Source organism: Ceratotherium simum, chromosome 2 (assembly GCF_057802395.1).
Source record: "Ceratotherium simum simum isolate JZ-2026a chromosome 2, ASM5780239v1, whole genome shotgun sequence".
NCBI classification, from domain to species: domain Eukaryota; kingdom Metazoa; phylum Chordata; class Mammalia; order Perissodactyla; family Rhinocerotidae; genus Ceratotherium; species Ceratotherium simum.
The window spans coordinates 33629133-33656808 of NC_141901.1; the positions used below are offsets into that span (position 1 = coordinate 33629133).

The 27676-nt window shown below is 46.3% G+C and overlaps 1 protein-coding gene and 1 pseudogene across 2 annotated transcripts in view; one reads left to right on the forward strand and one right to left on the reverse strand.

Moving 5' to 3' along the window:
- The window catches only part of LOC101395489 (carboxyl-terminal PDZ ligand of neuronal nitric oxide synthase protein), a 283171-nt gene that overhangs the window by 19950 nt on the left and 235545 nt on the right, over positions 1 to 27676 (reverse strand). For both annotated transcript variants that reach the window (XM_004424825.3, XM_004424824.3), the window contains exons 6-9: positions 18748 to 18889; positions 9759 to 9925; positions 7905 to 8084; positions 683 to 848 (exon numbers count right to left, since the gene is read on the reverse strand). In XM_004424825.3, coding sequence (XP_004424882.3) covers positions 683 to 848; positions 7905 to 8084; positions 9759 to 9925; positions 18748 to 18889 — 655 coding nt within the window. The remainder of the gene's footprint in view (positions 1 to 682; positions 849 to 7904; positions 8085 to 9758; positions 9926 to 18747; positions 18890 to 27676) is intronic.
- LOC147917811 (uncharacterized) lies at positions 3435 to 4729 on the forward strand (annotated as a pseudogene).

Genomic DNA, 27676 nt, shown 5'->3' on the forward strand with positions numbered 1-27676 from the left:
TCCACAGCCAACACGCAGAGCATGCAGACAACTCATGGATAAACTCAAGAGGAAGGTGCGGAGATGCACTGCCTTCTAGTACTTTCCAGTCCAGCCTGGAGGCAGCTGGGGGTACAGGCAGGCATCTCAGGCCAGGAGCCAGGCAACTTCTGCCACTAACCAGAGAGCTGTCTGGCCACAGTTACTCTTCCTTCTCCATTAAGTAGATACACTGCTGCCACCCTTTTCTAGGCTACAGAGTTGTGAAATGCATGGTGCAGAGGGAATAAACTACTATACGATTTGATGTCTCCCGCAGAGCTCACAGAGAACACGACACACAACAGGTGCTCAGCATATTTCACCCGGAAAAGCCCTCTGAGAAAGGAATGGGCTACCTCAGGGTTTGGAGTGCCCAAGCCCCCATCAAGGAAAGACTGCAGGAGCATGTGGCAGTGACCTCTGGGACATTCAAGACCAGGTCTGGACACAGGACTAGAAGGCAGCCAAGACCCTCTCTGGCCCTGCCATTCTGTCATTCCATGAAATGTATGGACGGGACAAACAAAGCTGCCTTTGTTTTCTGCTGGAACACCAGGGCAGGTCAAAGGTCCAATAAAGCACTGCCCAAAGCTGTAGGGAAAAGAACGTGTTTCCCAGAGCTCCACGGGGGGAGGGGAGGCGGGGCAGGGCTCTGGCTTACTGGCGTTCTGTCCTGACAGCTTCAGCTCCAGCTCCTGCACCTGCTTGACCAGCAGGGAGATGTGCTGGAGCATGTCCTTGTTCTGCAGCAGGAGCTGGTGCACGCGAGCCTGGGCCTCCAGCCGCGCCGCAGCCTCAGCAGCCAGCTGGTCCTTCAGCAAGTGAACCTGCAGAGAGCAGGAGGAGGGAGAGAAGACAGAGAGAAGACAGGACAGAGAGGAGAGAGGGACGTGAATGCAAACGAAAGTCACCAGTGGACAGCCAGGACCAGAAAAGCCTTCCATGTTCAATTCAAGTTGAAGAAGCCCTTCCCGGGGAAAATGGGCACATGGGCTTGTAATTCAGAGGAGGAGCCAAAGAAGCCGGGTCACTGGCCCTGCACACCTCTCTGTAGGTCCCGGTGAGGGTGGTGAGATGTCACTCACGTACCACTCGGGGCCCCACACCAAGGGCGAGAGGCAGGAAAGAGCCATCCCCCAGCCCCTGCCCCGCCCCTGTCAGAACTCCTTTAGTAACTAACATATCACTGCTGTGTTGAGAGAGGTACCTTTTTCTCATCTTGTCTTTTAAAAAACAAAACCAAAAACTGATACACTGACCCACTAACTAAGAACGTCAGAGCAAACCCCCATATGATCTTTCCTCACCCCTTCCTCACACCCAGACATAATGAGAAACAGGAAGCCCTACACATACCCTTTCTAAATTAGTGATGTGGTCATAATAAAGCCTGGTTTTTCATGTCTGTGGGTGTCAGCTTCTTTCCCTGATGGTCCGTTCCCTTTTTATTTCCCAGGGCACCTGGGACAGTGCTTCATACCTAGTAGGGCATAACAGGGCATCCTCCAGCAACCTTGGAAGGGCTGAGGTGAACAGCTGACAGAGCTGCCCTCTGTGGGAAGAAGGGGACCCACATCAACTCTCATGGTAGAAGAGCTGGCAGTGGCACACCCAGCATGCTTACAACCCAGTAGTGTCTGTTCTTGGTGTGTAATCGAGTGTGGGAAAACTCAGGGGGAGGAGATGTGGGGCATTTATATTAGGACCCTGGCTTGAAGAAACTGAGTCACAGGGCACTAACAATGTTCACACACATATGTGATTCTTGTGCTTGGAAGTAGATAAAGGGGTCTCTGTGGAGGGTGTCAGAAGGCCCCTGAAGAAAGGGAGCTAATGAATTTGGTGACCTGGACCAAGGCAGCGTGTGGGAAAGAGTCTTCTTGCACCAAAAACATGGTGTGGATAAAGACACAGAGTCAGGCTGATTGGGGCAGGACAGGTAGAACGAGGAGGGGAGGAGAAAGAAGGGAGGGGAGTCGGAAGAGCTAGCTGATTCTCTTGCTCAGAAAACAAATGCTCTGGATTTCTGAAGAGCAGATTGCTCCAAAGAGATTCACATTTTATCAGGTAGTAAAAGACCATGTCCACCCCACAGTCTGGCCGGGCCCGACCAGGGACCTGCCAGCCCAGTGTCTGCCCCTCCCAGCAGCCAGCACTCAGAGAATCATACTCTTGGCTGCAGCAGCTGCTTCCCTCCCTGCCCAGATCTGAGGACCTGACCTTGCAGTTGGCTCTGCTTTTAAGTGGAGCCACTAATGAGATTAGTTGCCGCTTTCCATTAGTGGCTCCCAAGGTTGGGCCCATCTTTCCCCCAGGGGCAGGATGCTTAAGGAATCTAAAGTAAATCTGTCCTCCCTAAGGCATTGCTAAGGACAGAATTGATATTTTAGTTGAGACATCAGCCTCATTTACTGCCTCATATAAATTCCAGAAAGATCTAGAGAGGGTGAGAACAACGAAAGAAGTAGCAATAATATTTTAAGATGGATATCAGATGGTGAGTGGCTATTAAGCCTTTATCTTCCTTGGAAACTGAGGCATGGCAATATTTCACCTGAGAGTCCCTCAAATCCTACTGGTTCTGAGGAATAGGACAATTGCTGTAGGAAGCCCCCAGATGTGCCCCCAGAGGAAGGACCACCTTCACCCTCCACCTGCCAGTAATGTAACTTATTCCAACTAAGAGTATCATTGAAAGGAATCTACTGAGCAGACAGAATTGTTAATTATCCCTTTTCTATTTTCTTTGGAACAAAACAGAAACGTTAGGCAGAAATGTGGAACAAAATTTTCAATGCCTGTAAACAGAGAAAGCGGAAAATTCTGCATTCCACTAACTGGCATCTGCGGGGGGGCTCCCCACACACACTATACTTGCATCCCACATCTGAACATCTCAACAGACAAGGCCATTTGAGAACACTGGACCAAGAACTGGAATGCTCGAGTCTGTTGGTTACTCCCTGTGCAACTGTAGGTAATTCACTTCTACCTGGACTTCAGTTTCTCCATCTCTCAACCGAGAAGGCTGGCTAGAGGCTCGAACAGTCTAACATTACACACCCAGGTGGACACCGTGGTCGGTACTAGGGGGCATTCATTAAAGGCTCTCTGAAGAAAACCTCCAGATCCCCACTGTAAAGTCAGAGAATTAGGACTGGGGACAAAGAAGGAGTTCCCTTCTACAGGAGCCGGGGGGAAAAGTTGGCAGCTTGTTTTGCAGATAACCAAGTTCTAATGGTGGAATACCATCAATACATAAAAGAAGACCCTTGAATCAATGCCTCCATCACAAATCCACTAGCCATGAGAAAATGCTCCTGAGTTTGAGGGCAACTCATACCAGATTAAATCAGAATTTTAGCTTTGCAAATGCAGAGTTCTAACATTTCAGGCGTTTTCAAACCCTGGGAATGCGAAAGCACACGCTGCTGCCGCTGCCCCAAACCAGCACTAACGAGCTCTTCTGCTTCTGCAGCCGTCAAAGTGGCATCAGGCATGAGGCTCCAACCCTTCATCACAGCAGGCTGCGCCACAGGAGAACCCAAAACCAAGCCAAATTGAGACTAAAGGGCCTGGACTGCTTTTAAATTTGAGGCAATTTAATAGTCCCTGTGTTTTGCATATGGAGGTCTGGCACTGAAGCTCCAAAAACGAAGCAGCATTATTTCCAGCCTTGGCTTGGGGTGTTGGCTATAGCTGTGTGCTCGCTCCCTCAGTCATACAACAGGGGCAGATAGCACCACCTCCTCCCTACTAGACGGGATTGTTATTTCTATTCTGTGCACTTTTCTTTCAAAGAATTAAACACCGTTCACAAAGGTAGACCATATTAATTTCTGGAAAGGTACAAGTTAGCTTCCCCTTTCTGGAGCTGTGTGGTCTTTGGCAACGATTCTTCCGGTCACAGACTAAGTCAGTGGGAGGGCCATGCCTGGAGTGCAGTGTTCGGATGTCCAGCTCTGCATCCCGGCCACAGCACGACAAGTGTAAGTTCAACCCTGCACCCTCCAGCTCTATGCCACTTCCCAAAACTCTGCCACCCACCCTCAACCCACCCAGCAACACCAGACCACTGCCCACTCGCTCTCCAGCCTACTTGCCTGGACTCCAGCTCCTCCATCAGAAGTGGGGGCAGGGCCAGGCTGAAGTTAGGGAGCAGCAGGCACATGGAAATGGCAGTGGAGAGAACCAGAGCGATTTGCCCCCCACACACTGGACACACAAGCAGAGGCAGGTGGCACTGTCTCAGCATGCATAAGGCAGGGACCTGGGCAGGGCACCCAGAGTGCTGGGGACCGGGAGAAGCCACGAGGACAAGATGCTAAATCTAGGGCCGGGGGTGGGTGCGGAGTGTTTTTAGCGCTGTTCCTCTAACTACAGCACACACGATCGCGAAGCACGAGTAACCAATCACTTGTTTCAGAACGAGCACAAGTGGCAGCAGATAGAGTAGAAATCTTTAAATAGCAATACTGAGCTGCACTAACAGTTTTTTCATAAGCTAGGCCAGGATTTGACAGACTGTGAAGGACTCTGGCCTATTTAACAGTTGCCAGTCAGCCGCAGTGCCCAGATCAATTCTGGAGCTAGGCAGGCCCAGCCATGGCCATGCGGGTGCCAGCTACATCCCAGCTTTGGTTCAAGGCTTGGCTATCCTCTCATTCACACCCTTGAACATCTGGTCCCTCTAAAAGCAGGAAGCTAGTGCAGCCAGGCAAGCCTCATGCTGGGCTGGGGAAGTGGTCAGGGGGGCTCGGGAATTTACTATTTACACATGAGGTCTAACCTAGAAATGCTTAAGAGTTGGTTGAACAACACCTTTGCCCGTGGCCCTTTAAGGCCTGGGCAGGCCCCTTTTAGAACAGCTCTGAACCAACTTAGGGAGAGGATGGGAGAGGTCTTGGGGTCTGAGACCAAATCAGAATACCATGAAGGAGACGTAAGCCTGGTCCCATTGATAACAGCAGAACCACACTGGCCTCTGAGAGTAAAGGGCGGGCATAAATAATACAACAAGGGACCCCAAGAGTGCACCTGTTTGCAAGAAACTGTCTTCTCAGGAGCCACATAGGAAGCAGATGTTCCCAGAGAAAAGGAAAATGTGTTACCACTTGAAATGCTGAGGTCACAGTATTACCCATTGGAATCTGGGGAGTGCTGGTAGTTTAATGAAGACAGACAGAAACTTGGCAGTTTGGTGGTGATGGAGTCTGACAGGACAAGTAAAAGCTGACCTCGGCCGGAAACTGAAATCAGTCCCACCGGTGCAGAGAAACCAAATATGCCAGATTTGATCTATTTTAAATGTGGGAAAGATGCAAAGAAGACCTATCTACTAATCCACTTACATATCTTATATAATTATTTTTACCCAAAGATATGGAAACTAATAAAAAGCTCTTGGACCAAATGCTACAAAGCGAGGAAGAAAGAGAAATGTGCAGAGAAACCTGTACCTGAAGGCTGGTTTAGGACTGAATCCATCTGGAGGATAGGGTAGCCAGATTCCCGCTGCATTCCTGGCAGCAAAGGAAGATGCAAACTGAAGGTGGCCAGAGACTGCCCGATGGGGATGGCAGAGAGGGGTAGAGGAGTATGCTCAAGCAGCTACCTGATGACCTCAAGGTCCTATGCGACCTCAAGATTTTGAAAGTCTACAACCCTAAAGTCATCTCACCAATGTGGGATATGGATGCACTATGGTGGCCTTTCAATCACGTCACTGCTCCAACTGAGAGTCAAGCAGGCCACCGCCAACTCTAATCAACAGATTTTGAGTGAGAGGCTAAGAGTGCCCAGCCTGTGGAAGTGGCTGCAACTGAGAGAAGCTCATGAAATGAACTGCAAACACCACGCTCTTCCCTTCCCCTGGATGCGCTATCTTCTAGGAGAGAGGCAATTCAATTAGGACTAGGGCAGTGATGGCCCATTGAGATAGACGGTTGATTCTGCACCAGAGAACTGCTCTTAGGGTTTCATCCCGACTGTGGTCGACCCATGGTAAGTCACAGGTCTGGTGGTTTTATAGATGGAGTGCTTCCTTTCACTGCCACCACACTCTTTTTGCTGTGTAGATTATACATTTGCAAACAGTTTCTCTTTAGTATTTAGCAGTGACTTCAAATTCAAATGCCTCTCTGATAATATTCATCATGAATATGCATCAAGCCCATTCTTAGATAAATAATAATTACTTGGCAATTGATAGGCTGAAAGAGAAAAGTATTATGGATGGAGAATGGATTTGTAGTCAACGGAAAACTTTTGGAAATGATGTGAGTCAGAGAACGGCCCTGTGGTGGAGCGCTCAGGCTTTGTGCTCCTGTCAGCCATCACACCCGGGAGGAGGGGATCCTCGGGACTGCCACGCCGTCATTAACTAGAGGAGATGAATTCTGTTATTTGACAAAGAGCGATGATTTTTTTCCCCCAACTATGAGAAGCTATTAATGACATTCCTCCTCTTTGTTACTGTTCTGGGCACACCTGCAAATCCTCCTAGCATCAGCACACATCCTTTTGTTTCATGGTCAGAATTTTTTTACAAGGCTCAAATCACTTGGGAGCAGTGCCCCCACTGATTCTACTCTCTCGAAACCTGGCTGCAAAAGGCATCCAGGAGACTCGTGCCTCAGGCCCAGGTCAGTGTGAGGCTGTGTTATAACAAGGTCTTTTCAAGACCCAAGTCGTAGCAGATCTTGCTGTGATTAGGCTGCTGGATGTTTCCTCAAGGGGTACACACTGGAAAGGACAGCTTTATCTGGGTGATTCACTCCATTGGAAGGTCATGAGAAGAGTAAGCAGAAGAAACAACAGGGATCCATAAGTGCTCCCAAGAGAAGCCTTCTCTGTTCTCACTCTAGAACACAGAAAACCTTAGAGGTCAGTCTGGTCAAGCAGATTTAGAATGCCGATGCTTAGGGCTGCCTTTCTAGATCTCTCACCAACACTCCCAAACCCAGACAGCCTCACCCTCCTCATTGTCTTCATCCATCCACTCAGGTCCTGACCCTAACTCTTAACTCAGGATTCAGCCTTTAAATGGTATGAATGATCGTGTCTTCCTCATTCCCTGATTGCTCAAACGAAGACCAAGCTCAGACTTATCAGTTCTAAGGAAGATATGGACTACAGTGCCCTCCGCAGAAAGCAAGCAGAAGGAACCCTTGCTAAAAGCAGCAGGAGAAATCAGCTCACCCCTCCTCAACAAAGTAGCAGCAGCCCAACAAGTCTCTGGAGCTCAAACAACACTTTCCTCCTGAGATCTACGCCAATTCTTCTCGTTATGGCTCAAATGTTACACTTGAGTTCCTGTAAGTTAAATCCCATTATAATGAATTCCAAGGCCAGGAGAGTATCAAACACTACCTAGAATAAGCAGATCAGTAATGGAGGTGTGGAAACTTGTTATGGACAGGCAGCTGGGACGCCAGGGTGGTGTCTTTGCAAAGGTGTTTGGCACAAATTCTTACTTTAAGCTCTTTCAAGAGTGGATCAGAAAGTCACACCTGTCAGACTCCAAAGGCATCCCTTCCCACCCCAAACACCAGGAAAATAAGGCAGGAAAGGAAGGGTGGAATTGTGTGCATCTTGGTCCTTGGTAAGTTCAAGTCATTATCCAACAACATCCAGCCAAGCCAGCCAAGCCCAACTCAGAGCGGGAGATACACGAGAAACCAAAATGTTTCTTCCCATTTCAAATGCATCCCCCATCTCTCCCCTTCCCACTGCTTCCATTCCCCAACAAGCAATGATCCCACAGCATGAGCGATCCCTGACGGCTCCCTAGGTTTTAAACCTGCCCTGAGCCCCTCGCTAGGTAAGGCGCGTCAAGCCCATGAGAGTGGAGCCTGCGAAGTAGGGAGGAGGCTGAGGAGAACCTGGGCCACAGCCACTTGCGTCTGCTGCTGCTGCTGCTGGAGGAGCTGCTGGAGGAGCTGCATCTGGTGGTGGGTGGACAGTGGCGTCCCCGTGTCCAAGCCCGGGGCCTTCGAGGAAGAAGAGGGAAGGAGCATCCTGGGTGAGGCTGTCAGTATGGGCTCCTGGGCATGGGGCGGAACCTGGAGAAGAAGAGAAGACAGGGCATGACTCTAGGCAGGAGCCACCTTTAGGGGCCTCACTCTCTTTGTAATATGTGGCATGAACATGAGTGGAGTGAAATGGCCCACTTATAACCAAGAGCTGGAAATGCTGTGTCTTAATGGAAATGTGGACGGGCCCCTAGGGAGGAGATGGTGTGACTGCCTGGGCTGGCACCACATAGTCAGAAAACTCTATTTGGATATCTGAGTGTCTAATCCAATGTGATGGGAGACAGACAGCTGATACAGTCCCTTCTCTTACCCACCACTTCTAAATATACCATATTGTTCTGCACTTAGAGGGATCTAGTTCTATGAAACACAGCTCCCTCTGAGGTTCTGCACTTAGAGGGATCTAGTTCTATGAAACACAGCTCCCTACCACCCCACTAGGAGATCAGGAAGGAGGCAGCTTCCACCTTTACTTTGCCGTTCCTTAGGGCTCCCTCCTCCAGGGTCTGCGGTCTTTCTCCTGAGATGGCCACTGAAGGAAGAGGCTGTGGGTGGGAGGCTGCTCCAGCCCACACTGCCTCCTCTAACAGAGAGAGCCACCAGGGAAGAAAGTCTGGACGCTGAAACAGATAATGGTCTGGAGAGATCCTCTCTGTTAGCTGAAAGCAGTTTCTGTCCCCGTCCCTCCTGCCGTCTCCCTCCTGGTGGTTGGAAACTTTCACTAACACAGCTTCTATGATCCATGGAATTCAACTGCAGGGAGAGACATTTGTTTCTGGCAGTTCTGCTGCTGGTCCTTCTTCAAACATGCAAGAGGGAGGCACCCAATGACGGAGGGCTACTGCCACTTGCAGAGGACAAATGGCACCAAAGAAAATATCAGGCAGGCAATTTGGAACTGTACTGCCCTCCAAACTAGACAGGCTTCTCCTTCTGATGAACTGGCCTAATGACCTCCACCTGAGAAAAGGCATATGCATGATGCGGGAAGAGAGGCACCCGTGATCAGCAAACTGGCTGAGAATCTAAGGGCAGGGCCATTTATCAGAATTTTCCTTCCAGGTTTTTTGTTGCACTTTGGTCTCAAGTTCTTAGTTTCTTAGTCTTGATCATACTGCGAACTCCTTGGGGCCTCCATCATCTCACCTGCAGGAGGTGAGACTGGAGTTGATGATGCCTGAGATGGTCTCTCAGTTTCTAACCTCCAATGGGCCAGTTTCCAGCCTCCACAGCACTATTACACAGGAGCATCAAAGCACACAATTGCTGGCTGCAGGCAGAGGGAGCCCAGACTAACTCTGCTCCACCAGCTAAGCCCCAGGGGATCACGTGGTGTGTGAAGATTAGCCTTGCACAGGTACTGTGCAGGGAGGAGGTGCCATCAAGGGTGGTGCTGCCAGGGAAAAGAAGGGAATCAAGTACTAATGGGACCCTGGAGGGCGATGCATGTCAGGAACGAGCTCTGCGGCATCCTGACACACAGCAGTGAATGCCATCAGCACACGGAGCCAGATTTCCAGAAGTCAGGCCTCGCTAAGAGGAAATGAAACACGCTCTGGGACCGCCCCGTGCTGCCCAGTGCCTCACTCTGCAGCTGACCCAGCAGGGGCCAGGAGTGACAGACGCAGCTGACGCTGTGACACAGCCTACTCCAAGAGGCGGCCTATGTGCAGATCACCTGGATGGGCCACCTTCTCCTACCTTGGAGTCTGTGTGAGAGCCTCCTTCCTTCCCTACGGCATCAAGGTCAGTCACACCTCGGCTGAATTCCAGGATGTCATTCCCTGGGAGCGGGACCTCTACTGCATCGATGTCAGTCTCCTCCGCGGTGGCCGTGGAGGCCCTCTCGGCTCCAGTGAGCTGGCGGCCTGCAGGGACAACAGAGAAGGTGGGAAGGGAATGGTGACACCAAGAACAATGACCTCCTTTCCTACCACTTTAGTCTTCAGTGATGTCACGCATAGGGATGCCACTGACTTCGAAACATATTCACCTATCTTTTCACTCAGGTACACTAAATTTCCAATCCAGTAAGATGTTCCTATTTTAATATCTTTTTAAAGTCCAGAAACAAAGATGACATTTCCTTGAGCCTGATGTGACGGCTTTGCCCAGTTGGCATGTTTATATTGACAGGGTATGGGGACTCTGCAATAAGGGAGTGGCAGCCACCTCAACCTCATCCTGGCTCAGGAGTGGAATCAGCCCAGGAAAAGATCCCAAACTGGGGGGCCAGACACGTGGGGCTTCCCCAGCCGTGGCCCTGATGGGCTGCCGGACAAGGGACAAGGAGTACATCACCTCACTCCCTGGGCCCCAGTTTCAACTATAAAATTAGAGGCTGAGTTAGATGGACGAGGAGGGCTGCTTGCCTGAAGAAAAAGGACAAAGAGATTGGAGGCCCCGTCCAATACAGTATCAGTTTCCCACTCTTCAGAGCCTGACTCTGACCTTGCCCCCAAGCACAGATGCCAGGGAAGGGGCCTGCGGAAGGCAGCAGTGGTGGGAGAGAGATGGGGTGGCCTGGTTTCCCACACTTCCTCCTCTAGTGTGTCCGTCTTCTCCCCACTTTCCCTGTTCCCACTGAGGACAGTGACCATGCTCAGCGTATGTATGTGAGTCCTACTATTTCTTTTTCATTCTCTTGTTCCTCTCTCTTTCTTAGACTCTATAAATTATCAACTCTGGCGATTTCTTGGCATTTCCCAGGAAATATTTTCTTTCTCTACATTTGGGATTAGATTCATTACTACTGTCTTCAAATAAGATTTCTTAAAAGCTTTGAGAGACCAAGCACCAACTCAAAAATGGAACAGGTTAAAGTTAGCAGCAAATACGGAGAGCTGACGCCCTAGCCCTAAAGCCGACCCAGGGAGCCAGGCCCCGGTCATTTGAGCGCCTGCCTTGTCAAACAAACAGTTCTAACAAGTCTTCCCATGCAAACCTACACATCTTCTGGGGAAGCAAGCCTGGTATTCGAAAGCAAATGGCGTGCTAGGTTTTCCTCCCTGCTGCTCTGGGACCTGGGGAGACGGCCCGTTGAGGGTTGCAATGGTGTATAAAAGAAACGATGGTCTAGCAGGGCAGCTCTTCTGCTCCTTTGTAAACCAGTGGGCAGGAGCAGAGGGAGCAGGCTGCTTTATACCACCTCCTACACCCAGAAGTGACCCTCTTGATCACTGGGAGGTTTAGGCTGAGGGAGAGCGGGCTAACGGATAACTCATGGCTATTTTTCAGTAGGTGGATGGTGCTGGGAACCGAGCATCTGGTTCTCCATGCCCGCAGAGGGATGGCCAGGGTGAAATGGGCATGTGTTTGAGCAGGAGAGATTTCCACCAGTCATCAGGAGGAGCTGGTTCTCGCAGCACCGTGCATCCATTGTCAGTGCACTTAGCACATGATATTGGATGTGCATGGCTGTCAGTTTTTCCATCTAGTCTTGAGGCCAGGGCTGTGTCACATCCATCTGTTTCCTAAGGATCCAGCACAGAGAAGGTGTTCAATAAATACTGACAAAGGAAATAGTGTCATGACAAGACAGCAAAACAGGGGAGCGGGCTATAGGAGGCAGCTGCCCCCTACCCCCATCCCTGGAGATCCTAATAACAAGGACCAAGCAGCCCCACACATAGGGTTTGAGGATGCCCATGCCAGAAGCCCTGGAGGGATCAGACAATCTCTCAGGTTCTAGCTCCGCTTCTGGGGAGTCAAAAAAACCAACTTTGCAGCCATTTGGTTTGTAGAGTGGAGTTCCCAAACCAAGGCCCAGGTAAGTGACTCACAAACCATGGGACCGCTTTCTGAGGGACTTCCCGCCACCCAGTGGGTTCTCTGATGATCACATTTGAAGTCCTCTAGATTTAATATAGCTCATGGGTAGAGATCAGTATAGTAACAGATCTATTAGAACCGGGAAGGGTGAGGCTGGGGTAGATGGAAAGAACATGCTGGATGGAGGGCTAAAATGACTGTGTATGTCTGTTAGCTTATCAAATAAGACAAGATCATGAGGAGGGACCCACAGCTAGTGGTCTTCTTCAGGTCCTATCAGACAAGGGAGGTAATCTGGTATTTGCAACTTTCCTGGCATCAAGAAGCCCAAGGGATAAGAAACGATATGAAAATCCTCCTAGCAAAACCAAGAAACTCATGGGATAGGGGACTATGGATTCCAAATTGTAATAGGGAGAGGTAAGACTGAGTTCGGGGGTAGAGGGCAGTGCTGCTTTCTGAACTGCTCATTTAAACTATTTCTACCTGATACATTGAATAGTAACTAGAAGCCAGGACACATACACTTACTTTACTCATTTATTCAAGAAGAATTTATTAAGCACCTTGTATATGACAGAAATCTACTAGGCATAAAGATGAAGAAGCAAAACCTATGCTTTCAATGCTTCCCCAACCTGATGGAGGAAACAGACATAAACCACAGATGCAGCATGAGGCTGTGTCGCCTATGAGGGAGCTATCCAGGGTGCAAGACAATAGAAGAGGAACATCTAACTCAGGTGGGGGTGAGAGAAGCCTGTGCAGAGGGGAAAACACCACCTGAGGAAGGGGTACCAGCTAATAAAGCAGGTGAAGTGGTGGGCATGGGGGAGGGGAGGAGCGGGCAGGCAGAGGGCAAGGCGGGGGCAAAGACACAGAGGCATGGCAGTCCAGGGCATGGTGCAGGCCCTGCAAACGGCTCTGTAGGGAGGGACCTGACCAGGAAGAGTTGGGATTTTATCCTGAAGGATGGGAAGTAGATGAGTAATACCAAAAGATTTTCACTCTTTCAAATTTCACCCTAGAGATGATGTGGAGGACAGATCTCGAAGGGACAAGACAGAAAGCAATATTCTAGGTGAGAAATACGAGGGCTTAAGCTAAGGAGGTGGCAACACGCAGAGAAGAGGGGACAGATTTGAAAGATCTTCAGGGTACAGAACTGACAGGACTTGGAGACCAATTGTCTGTGGCAAGAGAGAGAGAGGGTCAGGGAGAGGGAGAGAGGAATACATATACATGCATAGGATGAGTTTTTAAATTTCTGATTTAGGTGACTGAGTGGAGACTGGCATCATTTAGGGAAGTCGCAGGAGGAGGAGGATTGTGGACAAGAGGATGAACTTAGTTTTAAACCTGTTGAAATTGCAAGAATCTGTGTAACAGCCAGGCGGAGATATCCATTGGGCTGCTGGGGACGTAAGCAAAGAGTTAAGGAAAAAGGTCTTGCTTGGAGATAAACCTTAGTTGAACCTATAGGAAGACAAAAATAGCACCAGGGACCAAGCCCAGGAGAAATCCCTACACGCAAGAGGAAAACAGAAGAGCCTGCAGAGGATGCTGGAAAGCAGCGAGCAGAGAAAAAGGAAAGAGCGTGGGGTGAGGGATAGGGATCCTCCAGCAACGGGGAAGGTGAGCCTTCGTTCCCAGGGGTGAACACTGCAGAAAAAGCCAGTTCAATTTGCTAACTAGGAGGCCCTTCAGTGACCTTGACTGGTGGGTTCAGGAAGGGCTGGCAGCAGCAGACACCAGATCTCTGGAGGCTGAAGTGAATGGCGAGGGTGGGGCAAGACAAGGAAGCAGACAAGTGAGTACAGTACCGTCAGCCCTCCCTACCTCAGATTCAACCAACCACAGATGAAAGAACTACGATGACTGTGTACTGAACACATACAGACTTTTTCCTTGTCATTATCCCCTAGACAATACAGTATAACAACTATTTACATAGCACTTACATTGTATTAGGTAAGTAATCTAGAGATGATTTAAAGTATACGGGAGGATGTATGCCGGTTACATGCAAATACTTCACCATTTTCTATAAGGGACTTAAGCATCCGGGGATTTGGATATCTGTGGGGGTCCTGGAACCCATCCCCCACCAATACGGAGGGACAACTGTATAGATAAGTCTGGCAAGAAGCTTGGCTATGAAGGAAAGGAAGGAGATAAGGCTGGGGGAGATGCTGGAGAAGGGCTTGATTTCCTTTTAAGATGAGAAAAGCTTGACCTGATTTATCTGCAGTGGGGAAAAATTCAGCACAGTAGAAGATTCAGGTGAAGATTCAGGAGAGGGAGATAACTGAGGGCTCAGCGTTCCGGAATAGGCGAGATGAGGGTGGAAAGCAGAGGCAGGTGCAAGGGTTAATCTTGGACAGGGGAAGGACATCGTCCACCGAGACGGATGCTGGGGACAAGCACAAGGACTGCTGAATGGTGAAGTTGCCTGGGCCGAGTCTGGGGACCACAGGTGTGTAATGGACCAGTCTGTGTGGATGGCTGTTTCCCCAGGGCTGTTCAGTGTCACAGCGCTAAGTGGGATAGGTATTGCCGGATTACCTAACCGTGCCAGTAGCACGACCTACCTTGCTTTATCTTCTTCATTGCACTTACACCCTCTAAAATGATCTTGTTTATTTGTCACGTGTTTGCATCCCCCAATCGTACTTTGAGTGTCAGCTCCTCACCAGCAGGGCCATTGGTGTCTTGCTCACAGTATCCCCAGTACCCGTAATCGAGCCTGGCCCATCAGAGAAACTTGATAAACATCTGTTGAATGAAGGAAGGAGCTGCAAGTAAGGAGAAACAAAGGATCAGGCAGACGTCTCCTGAGGAGACAGAGGAGCAGGTGTGGTGGGGGAGAAGTGTAGGAGGTCAGTGGTGTGCTTGCTATTCTGAGTGAGCAGGATGTCCAGGTCCAACAGGTGTAACAGGTACACAATGAATATTCCTGAATACGTTGCTCATTGTCTAGATGGTGAGAGTTTCATTTTTAAGAAGCTCTATTCTTCCCAAGGGCTCCAAGCCCTTTCCCATGTTGGATTGTCTGCCACCGTGGGAGGAGGGATGCCTCCAAGGGAACAAGATCTCTCCCAGGAAACCCTCTCCAGGAGTCAAAGACCCGCACAGGGCAAAGCAAGGCAAGCTGAACAGGAGCAGCGGCCCCACCTGGCTCTGAGCCCCAGGGAATGGCCAAGGGCAGCTACTGCCAAAAGATACAAAAGATAAATCTCCCCCCCACGGCAGGGAACAGTGGAAAGAATGAGGAAGGAAAGAAAGGCAGGCACGGAGAGGGGAAGAGAGGGGCAGCACACACAATGAAAGTGAGCAACATCGTTAAAAGTGAAAACTCAGAAGGGAAAGGGGCTGATGAGACATCAAAGAAGATAGCAAAGCCTACGCTTTCCAATTCCTCCAGAGTAAACAAGTTTCTCTGTACAATAAAGGGCATGCCATCCCATCACGCGGGGCAGCTCCACTGGAAAAATAAACACTGCATTAAAGAAAAAACTCCCTAACATGGAAGCGAGATTCTCGTAAAGAAAAAAACTGCCAACCCACAGTTCTACTCTGGAGCTTCAAGGTGCCCCAATACAGAGAAAAATCCTAATGGAGTTGATACAGGCTTCTGGGGGAAGCCTTTACGGAAAGAAGAAATGTGTGTGTAGCAGTTTGCAGACAGTAAGAAAGCAAGTGGGGCAGTAAAAAGGAAGTGATGGTGGGGTCAGGGAGTAAGCAGCCTCCTTGATAAGCAAACGTTTCCAGTCCAGATCTGTATGCAGTAGTCCAAGAGCTAATACCACTCAGAGCAGGTTTAGCCTCATGGCCATGGCCCTACCTACACTGCAATCTGATTGCAGGGCACCTGATGCATCATTTAACTTGGACCTGCCATAAAACCATGGGACTTCACAGATCTTGTCTCCTTTCCTCACTGTATAGCTGGGGGCACGCATTTCAGACTCAGAACTGCAAAACTAGCTAACATGTATGTAGAGTGTGTTACACGCTAGGCACAATGCTGGTTTACCTGCGTTATCTCACAACATGTGGCAGAGATGAAAAGAAAGATCCAGAGAGACCGTGCAATTTGTGGAGGATCACCCAGCTGAAAAGTGGTAGGGCCAGGATTCAAGGCCAGTTGTTCTGGCACCAGAACCCAAGCTCTTAGGTGCTTCTCTAGTCTGCTGTTCCAGCGTTCTCTCCACCACACCACACTGCCTCTTCAAGTCTGTGATGGTTAATTTTGTGTCAACTTGGCTAGGCCACAGTGCACAGATATTTGGTCAAGCATCCTAAACGTTGCTGTAAAGGTATTTTTTAGATGGAGATTAATATTTAAATCAGTAGACTTGAAGTAAAGCATATTACCCTCCATAACGTAGGTGGACCTCATCCAATCAGTTGAAGGCCTTAATAAAATAAAGACTGACCTCCTTGAAAGAAGAGGGAATTATGGCAGTAGGCTGTCTTTGGACTCAAACTGCAACTCTTCCCTGGGTTTCCAGCTTGCTGGCCTACCCTCTAGATATTGGACTTGCCACACCTCTACAATTGCATGAGCCAAATTCCTTAAAATCTACATGTACATGTATATGTAGGTGTATATGTATATCTCCCTAACACAATTTACATCACTCCACAGGCCATATCCTCATTACACGAGGAGGGGAGAGCCCCTGCCACTTCCCTTACTTTGCAGGGACACCGATATGATTTATAGAGAGCACATCCCACCCATGCTTGACCTCCTTAAAGACACATTTGGCGCTTTGTTTGACATCTTAAATTCTGAAGAAACTATAGTGGGCCTGACAAGTTTTCCTAAAATGGACCCAGATGTTTCTCCATGTAGAACATCAGTTATATTCTTCTTAGGGAGAGTGGTATACAGAAGATGCCAAGTAGCTGAGGTCTCACATATATTACTGTGATTTGAGAAAATTATCACCAAAAAGGTAAGGAAAAGGAGAGGTGCACATACCGGTGGGCCCACTGTTTCAATGCTCACCCCCAGTTACAGCAGAAAGAGCGTAACCACGTTGGTCTCCATCTGCAGCCATAGCCCCCACCACTCCTCCTCATCAGCACTCTGGGCAGCCTCCCAGTCTCACCCTCCAGGCTTTATCATCTCAATTCTACCCAACCCCCCATCCCCACCAAAGGTCATCATTCCTCATCAAGGGGACTGTTTAAGAGTCATTCCCTGTTGAAATCTCTACTCAATCTCCATGTTCATTTTGGCATAGAGTAAGCATTATTCCACAATAATAAATACTATAATTTATTTTAAAATCCCCTCCTGCTGCTTCCAATTCTTTGCTTTTATAACAAAATCTTTGCTTACATACTTTATGTGAAATGCATCATTTCACATATGTAGGAGTCTACCTTTAGAATAAATTCTTAAAAGGGAAGTTAAGGGAAATTTGGGAGTCAAGAGGCATGTGAATTTTCAAATTTAATTTTCAAATTTAATAGTGATTTCCACATTGTTCTCCACAGGAATGAAAACCACTCCTCTGTCATCACTCATCTTCTCAAGAATTTTTTTCTAATCTTGCTTTTTCATTTTTCCCTATTTATTTTAAAATAATAATAGCTAACATGTGTTTGGTATCAACTATGTGCTAAGCACCAGACTTGGCATTTTAAATGCATCTGCTCATCTAATCATCACAATAATTCTATGAGGTAGACAATACTATTATTGTTTTTTTTTTTTTCAGAAAAAGAACTTAGGGACAGAAACTTATGGAACTTGTATAAAATCACACAGCCAGTGACTGGCACAGCTAGAACGCTGGAAACCAAGAGCCTGCACCCTCAACCACTTTGCAATACCGCCTTTTGCAAGATGAGATTTATTTTGTTTCCTAACTTCTTGAGTTGGATGCTTAATTAGTTTGATTTTCATGATTGGTCGTCTATTAGCGTAAATAATTGAACCTTTGGGTTTTCCTCTGAGCCCCGCTTTAGCTGCATCCCAGAAGTTTTGAATACTATAGCCTACCCTTTGCTGTTAGAAATTTGTATTGTGATGTTAAATCTATAAATTAACATAAGGAGAATTAACATTTTTATGATGTCGAGGTTTCCTATCCAAGAACTTTCCATTCGTTTACTAATTTTTCATATAAAACATATACATTTTTATTCTGATTATTCATAGGTATTTAATCTTTTTAAATAGTTACTTTAATGGATTTTTTTCTTCCACTATGACTTTGAATTGGTTGTTATTGTGATATATGAAAATCATAAGCTACCTGTATGAAATATTGAACCTCCCCTCTTTAATTGAATTTTCTTATTATTTCTAATAATTTTCAGTTTATTTTCTTGAGTTTTCCACATAAAAAAATATAAACAATATTACCTTTTACCTGCTCTTTTCTAATGCTCATACTTTTTTTCACATTTACTGTTAGATGATACAGATGGTAAAAGACACCTGTGTCTTATTCCTGACTTTTAATGAGACTTGAAAATTGGGGACATTGGAACACTGTCCACAATGAGGGTTTACAGAACTATAGAATTTAGAAATAGGAAAAAAACAACTGTTTAGGTAATTGTAAACTTATCTTCTTTCTAATTTGTTTTATGAAGGTGCTTTTGTACGGAAATTTTCTTTGAAGTCAGATTTGGTAGCATAAGTGGCTTTACCTTTGAAACGTTTTTCCTGATAACGAGCTTAAATGCGTCCTTGTTTGATAGTTTAAATATGTTTAATTTTCTGTTATAAAAGCAACAAGCATTCCTTAAAGAAAATCTGGAATCTAGAGAGAAAGAGGAAAGATAAAATGTTTTTTAAGTGAACTGATGGCCTGGGGCTTTGTGGAGTGGTCCAGCACCCCGCGCTCAGTCCACCTGCCTGTCCATCCACAGCCACAGCAGCGGCGCTGCCCACCTGGGTCGCCTGAGCTGCTGCTGTTCCTCTCACTCTCCCCGTCTTCCTGGCCGTCTGCATTCTGCTGCGTGTGCTGCAGGCTCAGCTTGTGGCAGACCTCGAAGGCCTGCCCCACCGTCCGGACAATTCGCATAGCTTGGCTCTAGGAAGGAGAAAGGAAAAGAGCGAGTGAAGGACATGGAGACCCTCTCCAAGGACACGAGAAGGGCCGGGGGTAGGAGAGGATGTGCAAGGGGCATGTGGACAGAAACCCGTGAAGCCAGCAAACCTTAGGAAAAACCTAAGGTTGTTCAGATGTGCACGTACTCGCAGAGAAGAGTGCGAAAACATTTTCCCTTCCTGAAATACTCCAGAAAACAGAACCTGTCACCACAGTTCTGAAACAATCAGTCAGCTGAGAGGACAGACAGCAAATACCCCAATTCTGGACTTAGCCCAACTCCTCCTCCCAATTTTAACAAAAGTGGTCGACATGCTTCAGAATCCTCGGCATACAATGGCTTCCTCACACTAAGAGCGACTCAGCCATCATTTTTCTTCTGCTGGAAACAGTAGGTTTCCCTGGGGCTCCTGCAGCCCAAGGGCTGTGGTGATATTGGGCTTAGAAGCCATCATGGTCTAAACAGCAGCACCAGCTGAAGCCCAGAGTCCAACTTCCCTGGACCACCACCAGCAACAAACAATCTAAGGTGAGCCTTCTCAATCTTGCTATAAAGAGATGTAAAGACATCACTCACTTGGGTCCATTTCTTTCTTTTGTTTTGCTATTTAATCTCTTCCTTTAACAGCCCAACAACTGACCTGACCCTAGCTCTCACTCTTCCGCTACTTAGCTAGGAGAGGAGGAGAGCACAAAGAAGGCTGTTTCTGTACTGAGTCTTAAGCGGCCCTCGCAGGCTGTGAGGAAGAACCACTTGCAAGGTTTTTTAGGACATGGTCTCCAAAATGGGTAACTGACTATAATTGGATCATCAGTCAGCTTCCACTTTCTTTCAAAGACTGAGTTATATGTGAGCTATGCCGAGTTTAAGAGCTCAGGCTGGGGAAGCTCAGCACACCGCTCCTTTAAGCCCAGTGATCCCCAAACATTCCACCACCGTAGCCTGTAGTTTGTTTAATTCAATTGTGGCTGTCACCCTATACTTGAGTCTAAGATTAATCACATTTTGGCTGATGTGACTTCAGGTCCGCTGTGACCACCTAGTGGCATCACACAGTCCACCAACCACATTCAAACCCCCCAGGTAACATCAGCAGTCAAGCAGAGCTTCTCATCAGCACGAGATGGCTGGTATTCCATTACCAAACTAATGCAATTACAGACAAAGGCAAAGAGTCCGACGTTTTGATAAGCCTGTAAGGCTCTGCGGAGGGTAAACGTATGATTCATTATGCTTTTCATAAAATGGAAATTAGCTCATATTTCCCCATTACTATCTTCACGGACCCCTAGGGGCCTCAGACCCCATGTATGGACCTACTTCTCTAGTCCACTCTCTGCTAGGTAGAATTCCCAAAATTGCTACCCCTGCTATTTGCTCAAGCCTGGCATCACTTCTATGTTCCTTCTTTTTATTTCAGGCCAGAGCATCCATGTTAAAATGAAAAGGCATCTTGGCCAATTTTCAATCACACATCTATTTCAGATCTCAGTCTACTTCTACCCCTCTTGGTGTTCCTCAACTCAAACGACTTCCTAGAAGTGACTGTCTTACAGTGCAAACCTCGCTTAGCCCATGATGCTAACTCCAGAGATGTTCTTAACTGATCATTCACCTGCAACATCCCGACATTTCTGAGTGATGAGCACCTTAAGTTAAGTGAAGCAGGAAGAGATGGGTAACTTCTGTGGGGGCCCCCATCACCCAGTGCTGGGTCAGAGCCTCTGTCCTCTATGTCCAACCTTAACTTTCTCCTGTTTCCAAACAGCAGGCATAGGCCCCTTCTCACACCACAAACTTTTAGTATCTAAGAGACACCTGTTTCATCTGTACTGGAAGTAAGCAGCAGGCACCGGTCCTAAGCAAGAAGCCCTCACCCTTCCCATTCTCAAAATATACTAAAAGGTGTGATTTAGAGGGCACAGTTCCTAACCAACCTGGGCCAAGTACACCTCAGTTTTCCACATCTCTTTTGGCAATCAAGCTGAGCCAGGAAGCTCAACTCTCAGGTGGAAACGGAGAAGATTCTGCTCCACCCCTGGGCCTCCTCAGATCACTTATTGCTTAATTCCTTTATGAGAACAAGGGCAGACTGCCTATGGTTAATCTTTTACAGCAAAGCTCATTACCAAACCTTAGAGATGCTGTATTCTGCCTACCAAGTACAGGCAGTGTCCGTTATCCAGAGACTCTTCCTCCCTCACTTCTCCTCTGACTTTGGGGAATTTTGCTCTCCTAGCCATCTCTACAAGAAACCGAAAAGGAAAATTTGCGGGGTTCTAAAAAGACAGTAAGTGTACATGATATGCAGAGACTGTTTAATTCCATTACTATCTCATCTTACATAAACTAACCCAGATATTCCATACCGAATAAGTATCTGCAAAGACTGAGTTAGTCTTTTCCCAACTGTATCATTCCCAGAGTACAGACCCAGTTTCTCTCTTTAAAATACTCAGTCACATGGAAAACTCCAAATTCGTTACTGTCTGTTGCTATAAAATCTCAAGTTCTCCATAGGAGGACATGTTACAAATTCCACAGAATCTGTAAGTCCCTTAGCTAGCTTTCAAGATGATATTAAAAACTGAAAGGTTCTCGAACAAGTGTCCATGAATCTATGGGATTAGACAGGGGTAGTGACAGGATTTCTAAACTTCTCTTTGGAAGGAAGCCCTCAGATTTAAATAAGAGCAAACAGTCGGTGGGAAATGACTTTTCAGAGGACTGGGCTTTCTCATGTATCACAAGCTGACAATAGATGATGGGATACACTTAGGACTGAGCATCTGAAGAACCTCGACTCCAGCTCGAATCCCTATTCTGCCACTTTCATCAAGGACGAAAGTATGGAACATACCTACCAGTTTCAACCAACTAATTACAAGCCCAAGATGGTCATAAGGAAGTGTGCTGGTTTTAATGCTTAATATTTATACTCCCCATGCTGCATTTTTACACTTTAGTACATTTACCAGGATATGCAATTGACCCTCACCTCTATCTGATTCCCCTGAAAACTCAGGTGCAGACTTGAGGTTCACCAGTCCTGCCTTCCATGTTGGAAATGGCATCCCATCTCTTCAGCCTCCCATTTCCTTTCTAGCCTCCCTTTATCACAGCTGTTCTACAAAATATTTCTGTAACTTCAATTGAAAAAGTGAATCAGTGATGTCTACAGCCTCTCCTCTGCCACAGAGAGGAATAAATATATAGCTAACAGATATGAGAGCAACTCTCACAGTAAGTACTCAAGAATGTTTTATTCTGAATATAGAATTCACTGCACCAAAAGGCAATTAAGACAGAAAATAAAAGATAGTTCAGGAAAGGCTGGGATTATTTTCTCAATAATAGAAACATAAAGATAGTAAGGGAATCATCTCTTACATAAGTATGCCAGCATCAGAAGGACTAAAAGCCACCATCCCTCCCCCACAGCAACAGAGGAAAATTTCTAGACTAGATGATCTTTGGTCTGAGCTACTATGATGGTTTCTACTATGAGGAAATTGTTGAATAAGAGTTCTAGATTTGCACATTCAGTGCTAAATGGTTATGTTTCAGTTTATCCTTCAGTCCTCTTAAATGTGAATGCTATACTTCCATTCACAGTAAAAGGACACAGTAGCACATTTTATGAAGAGCCCACCTTACTTAAATACATAATCAAGCTACCCTGCCATCTGCTTTACAGAATGACTATATACACACAGAAAAACTGCCCTACCCATTCACCACTCTAGGAGTTAGAGGAGGCTGAACAGCTTCTAATTCTACTCAGAAATGGCTATGTGAGTTCAGATGCCCCTTGATCTTTTAGGCTCTCCTTCCTTCACCAGTGAAAGTCTACTTTTAGGACAGTCTATACAAAGATCTTGTGGTGGGAAAATGACTTGAAGGTGGCTAGGACGGCCACCCTGCACCAGGCAGGGGCTGTCCCTCCCACCACCGGTGCCATCTGCTCTCTGCACAGCCATGCTGGCTCCTGCCTGCTAGGCCTACCCCACTTGGTGACCAGGCCTTCTAGGCAAGAAAACTGGTTCTGCCTGCCACGCTAGAATGCAGGAATCACACATGCTGGGACTTAGTTAATAAGGCATGTCTAAACCCAAGAGAGAGAATTCTGACAAAAAAAAGCTTTGAAAAGAACCCCTTCCATAGGTCCCATGAGTCACGTTGAAGCAGTTACCCACATCTCATGACCACAAACAGGCCTTAGTAAATCAAAGTGAAGTTTTAAAGATGCGAAGGTAGCCAGGTACAAAACAGAGTAAACAAGCGGAATGTTAGAAAGGCAGCCTTTTCCAGCTCCAGGATCTAGCCATTCTCTGGAATATACTAGGTGTTTTTTAAAAGCATCATTATATTGCATTATTACTATACAAATCCAGTTTAGTTTTACATAAGCCCCTGAAAGTACTTGGCCACATGGATCAAATCTTCCTGTCCAAAAGCCATTTTCTATTAGCAACTCCAAAGCATTTGTGGGCTTTCAGTTGTCAAGATTAGACTGGATATAGTTGCTTTGATGTTTTCAAAGCTGGGAAGGAATATCTAACCTCAGAGTGGCTCTCAGCTGCAGATGGAGAGCACTGAAGCTCATGGGAGAGCTGATTACAGGCAATTTTGTGAAAATAGGGCTGGAAAGGAAGCTGTCTTAGAACTTTATACCACTTACCCTCACGACACACAGACATGTTTCTTTAAACCATCTATTTATTCATGTTGACAAAGCCCCCTCCCCCAGACCCCCAGGCCATCCCTCAATCCAGCACAAAGTCAAATCAAGATGCAATGAACAGCTATTCTCTTTAGTACTCCTAATGTGGGTACCAACTATCCACCTAGCAGATGTCAATATTTGATGAACTGCAGCAACAATCATGAAAATAACACTATATTCTCAGTGAGAGTGGGCTGTCTACTCAAAAACAGACAAAAGCTTGCAGTGATGGCTTTAGGAAGAGAGAAATTAAAAAGTTGATTCCTGTACATCACTGGTCCACAGAAAAATTATAGTCAATCTTGATTTTATTTTCTGTTCTCATTTGAAGTGACCTTGATGTAAAATTTGGGAATCTTTTGAGTGCTATATACATGTAAAGAAGGGTAATTATTAATCTTATTCTGCAGCTGATTTAATAAATAAGCTTGGGCACTGTTCCGAATTTCACTGTCCTGAAAAAATCTCTCTCTACTTTACAGCTCATGGAGGTGATTAAAAGAGTCACCAGATAAGTAAAGAAAGTGAAGAGAATAGGCTCCAAATGCAAAGTGTATCTGAAGATGATGAGGATGATGATAATGGCGACAATAAGAAGAGACAGGAGAGCAGAGCGGGAGCACACTTCTCACAAGTAAGGTTCTTTATTAGTCTACCAGCTCTCCTCTCTACTCTTTTCTTCCCCACCCTATAACTTCTGAGCACTTGAGATTTGCCTGCCAAGTACTTCTGAATTCTAGGGAACTGAAGTCCAATAAGTCAGTTCCAGGACAGCTCACAGGTTTATGACTCTTCTCATTTATCACAGCAATAAAGTACAGTACCCTTATCTTGACCTTAACTACCACAGAATTTCAACAAAAATAGAACTGAAGGTCATGTTTCTTTAATGTGCTTTTTTTTTTGAACCTTAGTAAAAGATTTAAGCTTATATCTATCAAATGATTGCAATCTATAGAATTCATAATGCTGAAGCAAGAAAAGATATTTGGACTTCTACATAGAGTAAGATCCAAGGTACCAAGGCTCTGAAATAGGGATGAGTTAGGTTTCTGTCCAACAGGTTATTTAACAGCCTTGATGATATAATTTGATCAAGGCAATGCCTTGGACACCAGAATATTGCTCACTATGGGGAAATTTTAGTGTCAAAGTGGGTATGACTTTCAACATTGACAGAAGATAGTGGATCTTAAAATTTCCGCAAGACTACTGGGTTCCTTGTACTCTGCTAGTCCATGAACTACAGCACCATAGAGAAAAGAAGGCCGAGTTATAACCTCAGTACTGTCACAACCAGCTAGGGGACCACGGGCAAGTTAATTCACCTTTCCAGGTACTGATTTCCTCATCCATAAACCAAGAGGCTGGACTAGATGAGTTCTGAAACATATAATTTCTATATTTTGACTTCCCAACCCAACCCCACCCCAACACTTACGATATAAAAAACAGGCTCTTTCTTTAAATTTAGAACCTATCTCTCCTTCATATCTTATGCTTGGGCAGGCAAGTGACTTATGCTTTAGCACATGACCATTATCATCATTCAAAATCTGTTGCAAGCTTTAAAGGATGGTTAAACTTCTCAGCTGTGGCCCCTAATCTGATGGTGACGGCATTACAGGAGAAAATGATTTCTCCTAACCCAAACCAATTGAGCTGTGATTGCAGGCAAAATGATTTCAAGGAGCTGCCCGTGAAGATAATGGGGCGATTCCTGTGGCTCTTGTTAATCACCAACACTTCACGCACTGATGCACTAATAACTACAGTCACACTTAATCAGGGCAGACAGCCACATCCTCTTGGGGCTGGGAGAAAATGACAGGAGGGCAACACCTACTTCTCAGGAGAGGTCAAGAGACCACGCAAGAGGCTTCACAAGAGGCAAGATGCCTAGCAAATGAATACTATCATTATATCCCCCAAGGAGGGGAAACAGGAATGTCTGTGTTATTAAGAAGGGTCTCCATTGGATGCTCCAGGTGAGGAAAAGACCTACTCCCACCCTCCCTCTAGCACTAGTCTGAATAGTGCTGGGACTGCCCCCCCCCACCCGCCTCCCCGCCGCAATCCTTCCCAGCCGCACAGAATTTGTTCCCTGAAGATCAGATCACTTCGCACACAACAATCAGCATTCCTGAGATGCATTTCATCTTATTTGATGGCTGGAGAAACTGGAGTTCAGAGAGGCTCATGTGTCTTTTATGAGTTTCCTGTAACAGGGTTTAGTGGTCAAAGCCCTAGACTAGGAAGCAGGAAGCCTGGTTCTAATCTCATTGGCACTGTTGACTTACTGTGTGACCCAGGGCAACTTACTTCCCTGGGCCCTTTCTTTCTTCAACTATAAAATGGAGTCAATATGGATACTAACAGATACATATAAGGATACTAAGAGAAAAAAAGGAAAACTGATGTCAAAGTGACTTGAGCCATTCAGAGGTAGGGAGCTCTTCATACCCAAGTAACCATCACAGTAGAACCCAGTTACAAATAGGTCTTGGCAAACAAGGCTACTCCTTAGTTACGTAACTTCCTGATAAAGATGGCATCATGGAGCGGTTAAGAGCCGTTAAGTCTGACCCAGAGTCAGACTTCCTGGGTTCAGTTCTGACTCCACCACTTATCACGAGTTATGTCCCTTAAGTCTCTATTTTCCCAACTACAAAATGAAGAGTATAATAGCACCTACCTCACAGAGCTGCTGTGGGAATGAAATGGATAATTCATATAAAGAGTGTAGAACAGTCTCAGGCACATAGCAAGTAACCAAAACTGATTAAATATTATTATTGGACTTGAGATAAGGCTAAAACTTAGATAATCTATAATAAGTAGATGAATAGCAGGAACTATCTTATCTTCCTGCATTATTTTGCTATCTAACTTTTGATGAAAGCCCAATTTAAAAAAATCTGCTCAAGATTAAAATCCCCAAGATGAGAACCACATTGGCTATACGTTTGAGTGGGTACAGGAAGATCCATAGGTATAGAATAACAACTGTGTGGGAGCGAGGGGCAGGGAGGCCCTCCACCAGGAAAGTTGAAACACCTGACTCAAATTCTCAACCAACAGAAGAGACAATTCTGTTCCGCATGCTGAACTGTAAGGTAAGGGTGACACCCACATTAGAAACCTGTCACGGGAAATGTGCCATGGACACATACACAGGGAACCTGATGTGATGTGAACAGCAATAACCAAAGCCCTGACACAGCAAGGAGCTCATACAAGGTTTTCCACACTATGATCAACACAAGGGCTCTGGAGAACATCCAGGTCTGTTGGCTTCCAGTCAAGAGATCTCCCTATTGATCGCCAACAATCCAGAAATATCCCTCCAATACACACTTCCTCAGGGCATATAGTCCTTTTCCCTCTCACCTCTTAAGTATTCCTATGATTTGCCAATTAAAACTGTTTCCCAAGCTATTATCTCCCCAAACCAGAAGTGTTTTACAAAAAAGTAAATCACTGTATTTGGAAGTTAACCAGGATAAGCATGCAAAACCTTGCAGACGTGTTCCCAATTCTGCTTCCTTTGCTGAACAATTGACTTCTCTTTCCTGGCTTGGAAACCGGCCCTTCCACCTATAGTTCAGCAGCAATGGAGCTCACAGCCCAGGCTATCTGGAAACAATTCCTTCAGCTGCATGGCTATAGGCCAGCAAAGGGCCTGAGAACCAACTCTATGAAGAGTTACAGTCTCAGTAGGTGAGGGTATAAGGGATATAGAAAATAGAAGAGCCAGAGATCAGAATTAGCTCCGAGAGCTACGAGACACAGAAGAAATTGATATGATAGGGAACCAGATGACTACTCTTTTCATTGGGTAATAAGAACTTGATTCTGTGCTTCACCTCAAGATCCAAGTTCCCAGTGGACACTGTTCTTAGACTCAGGTCTTGGCAGAACTGGATGACCCCAGTGTGTTTGCATTGCCACACTAGATCTGATAGCAAGGCTAATATAATGATGCCTTTTACCTAAGTTTCCTGCTCAAAATTCTTTTGTTCTGCATGTCTCCCTGACTCTA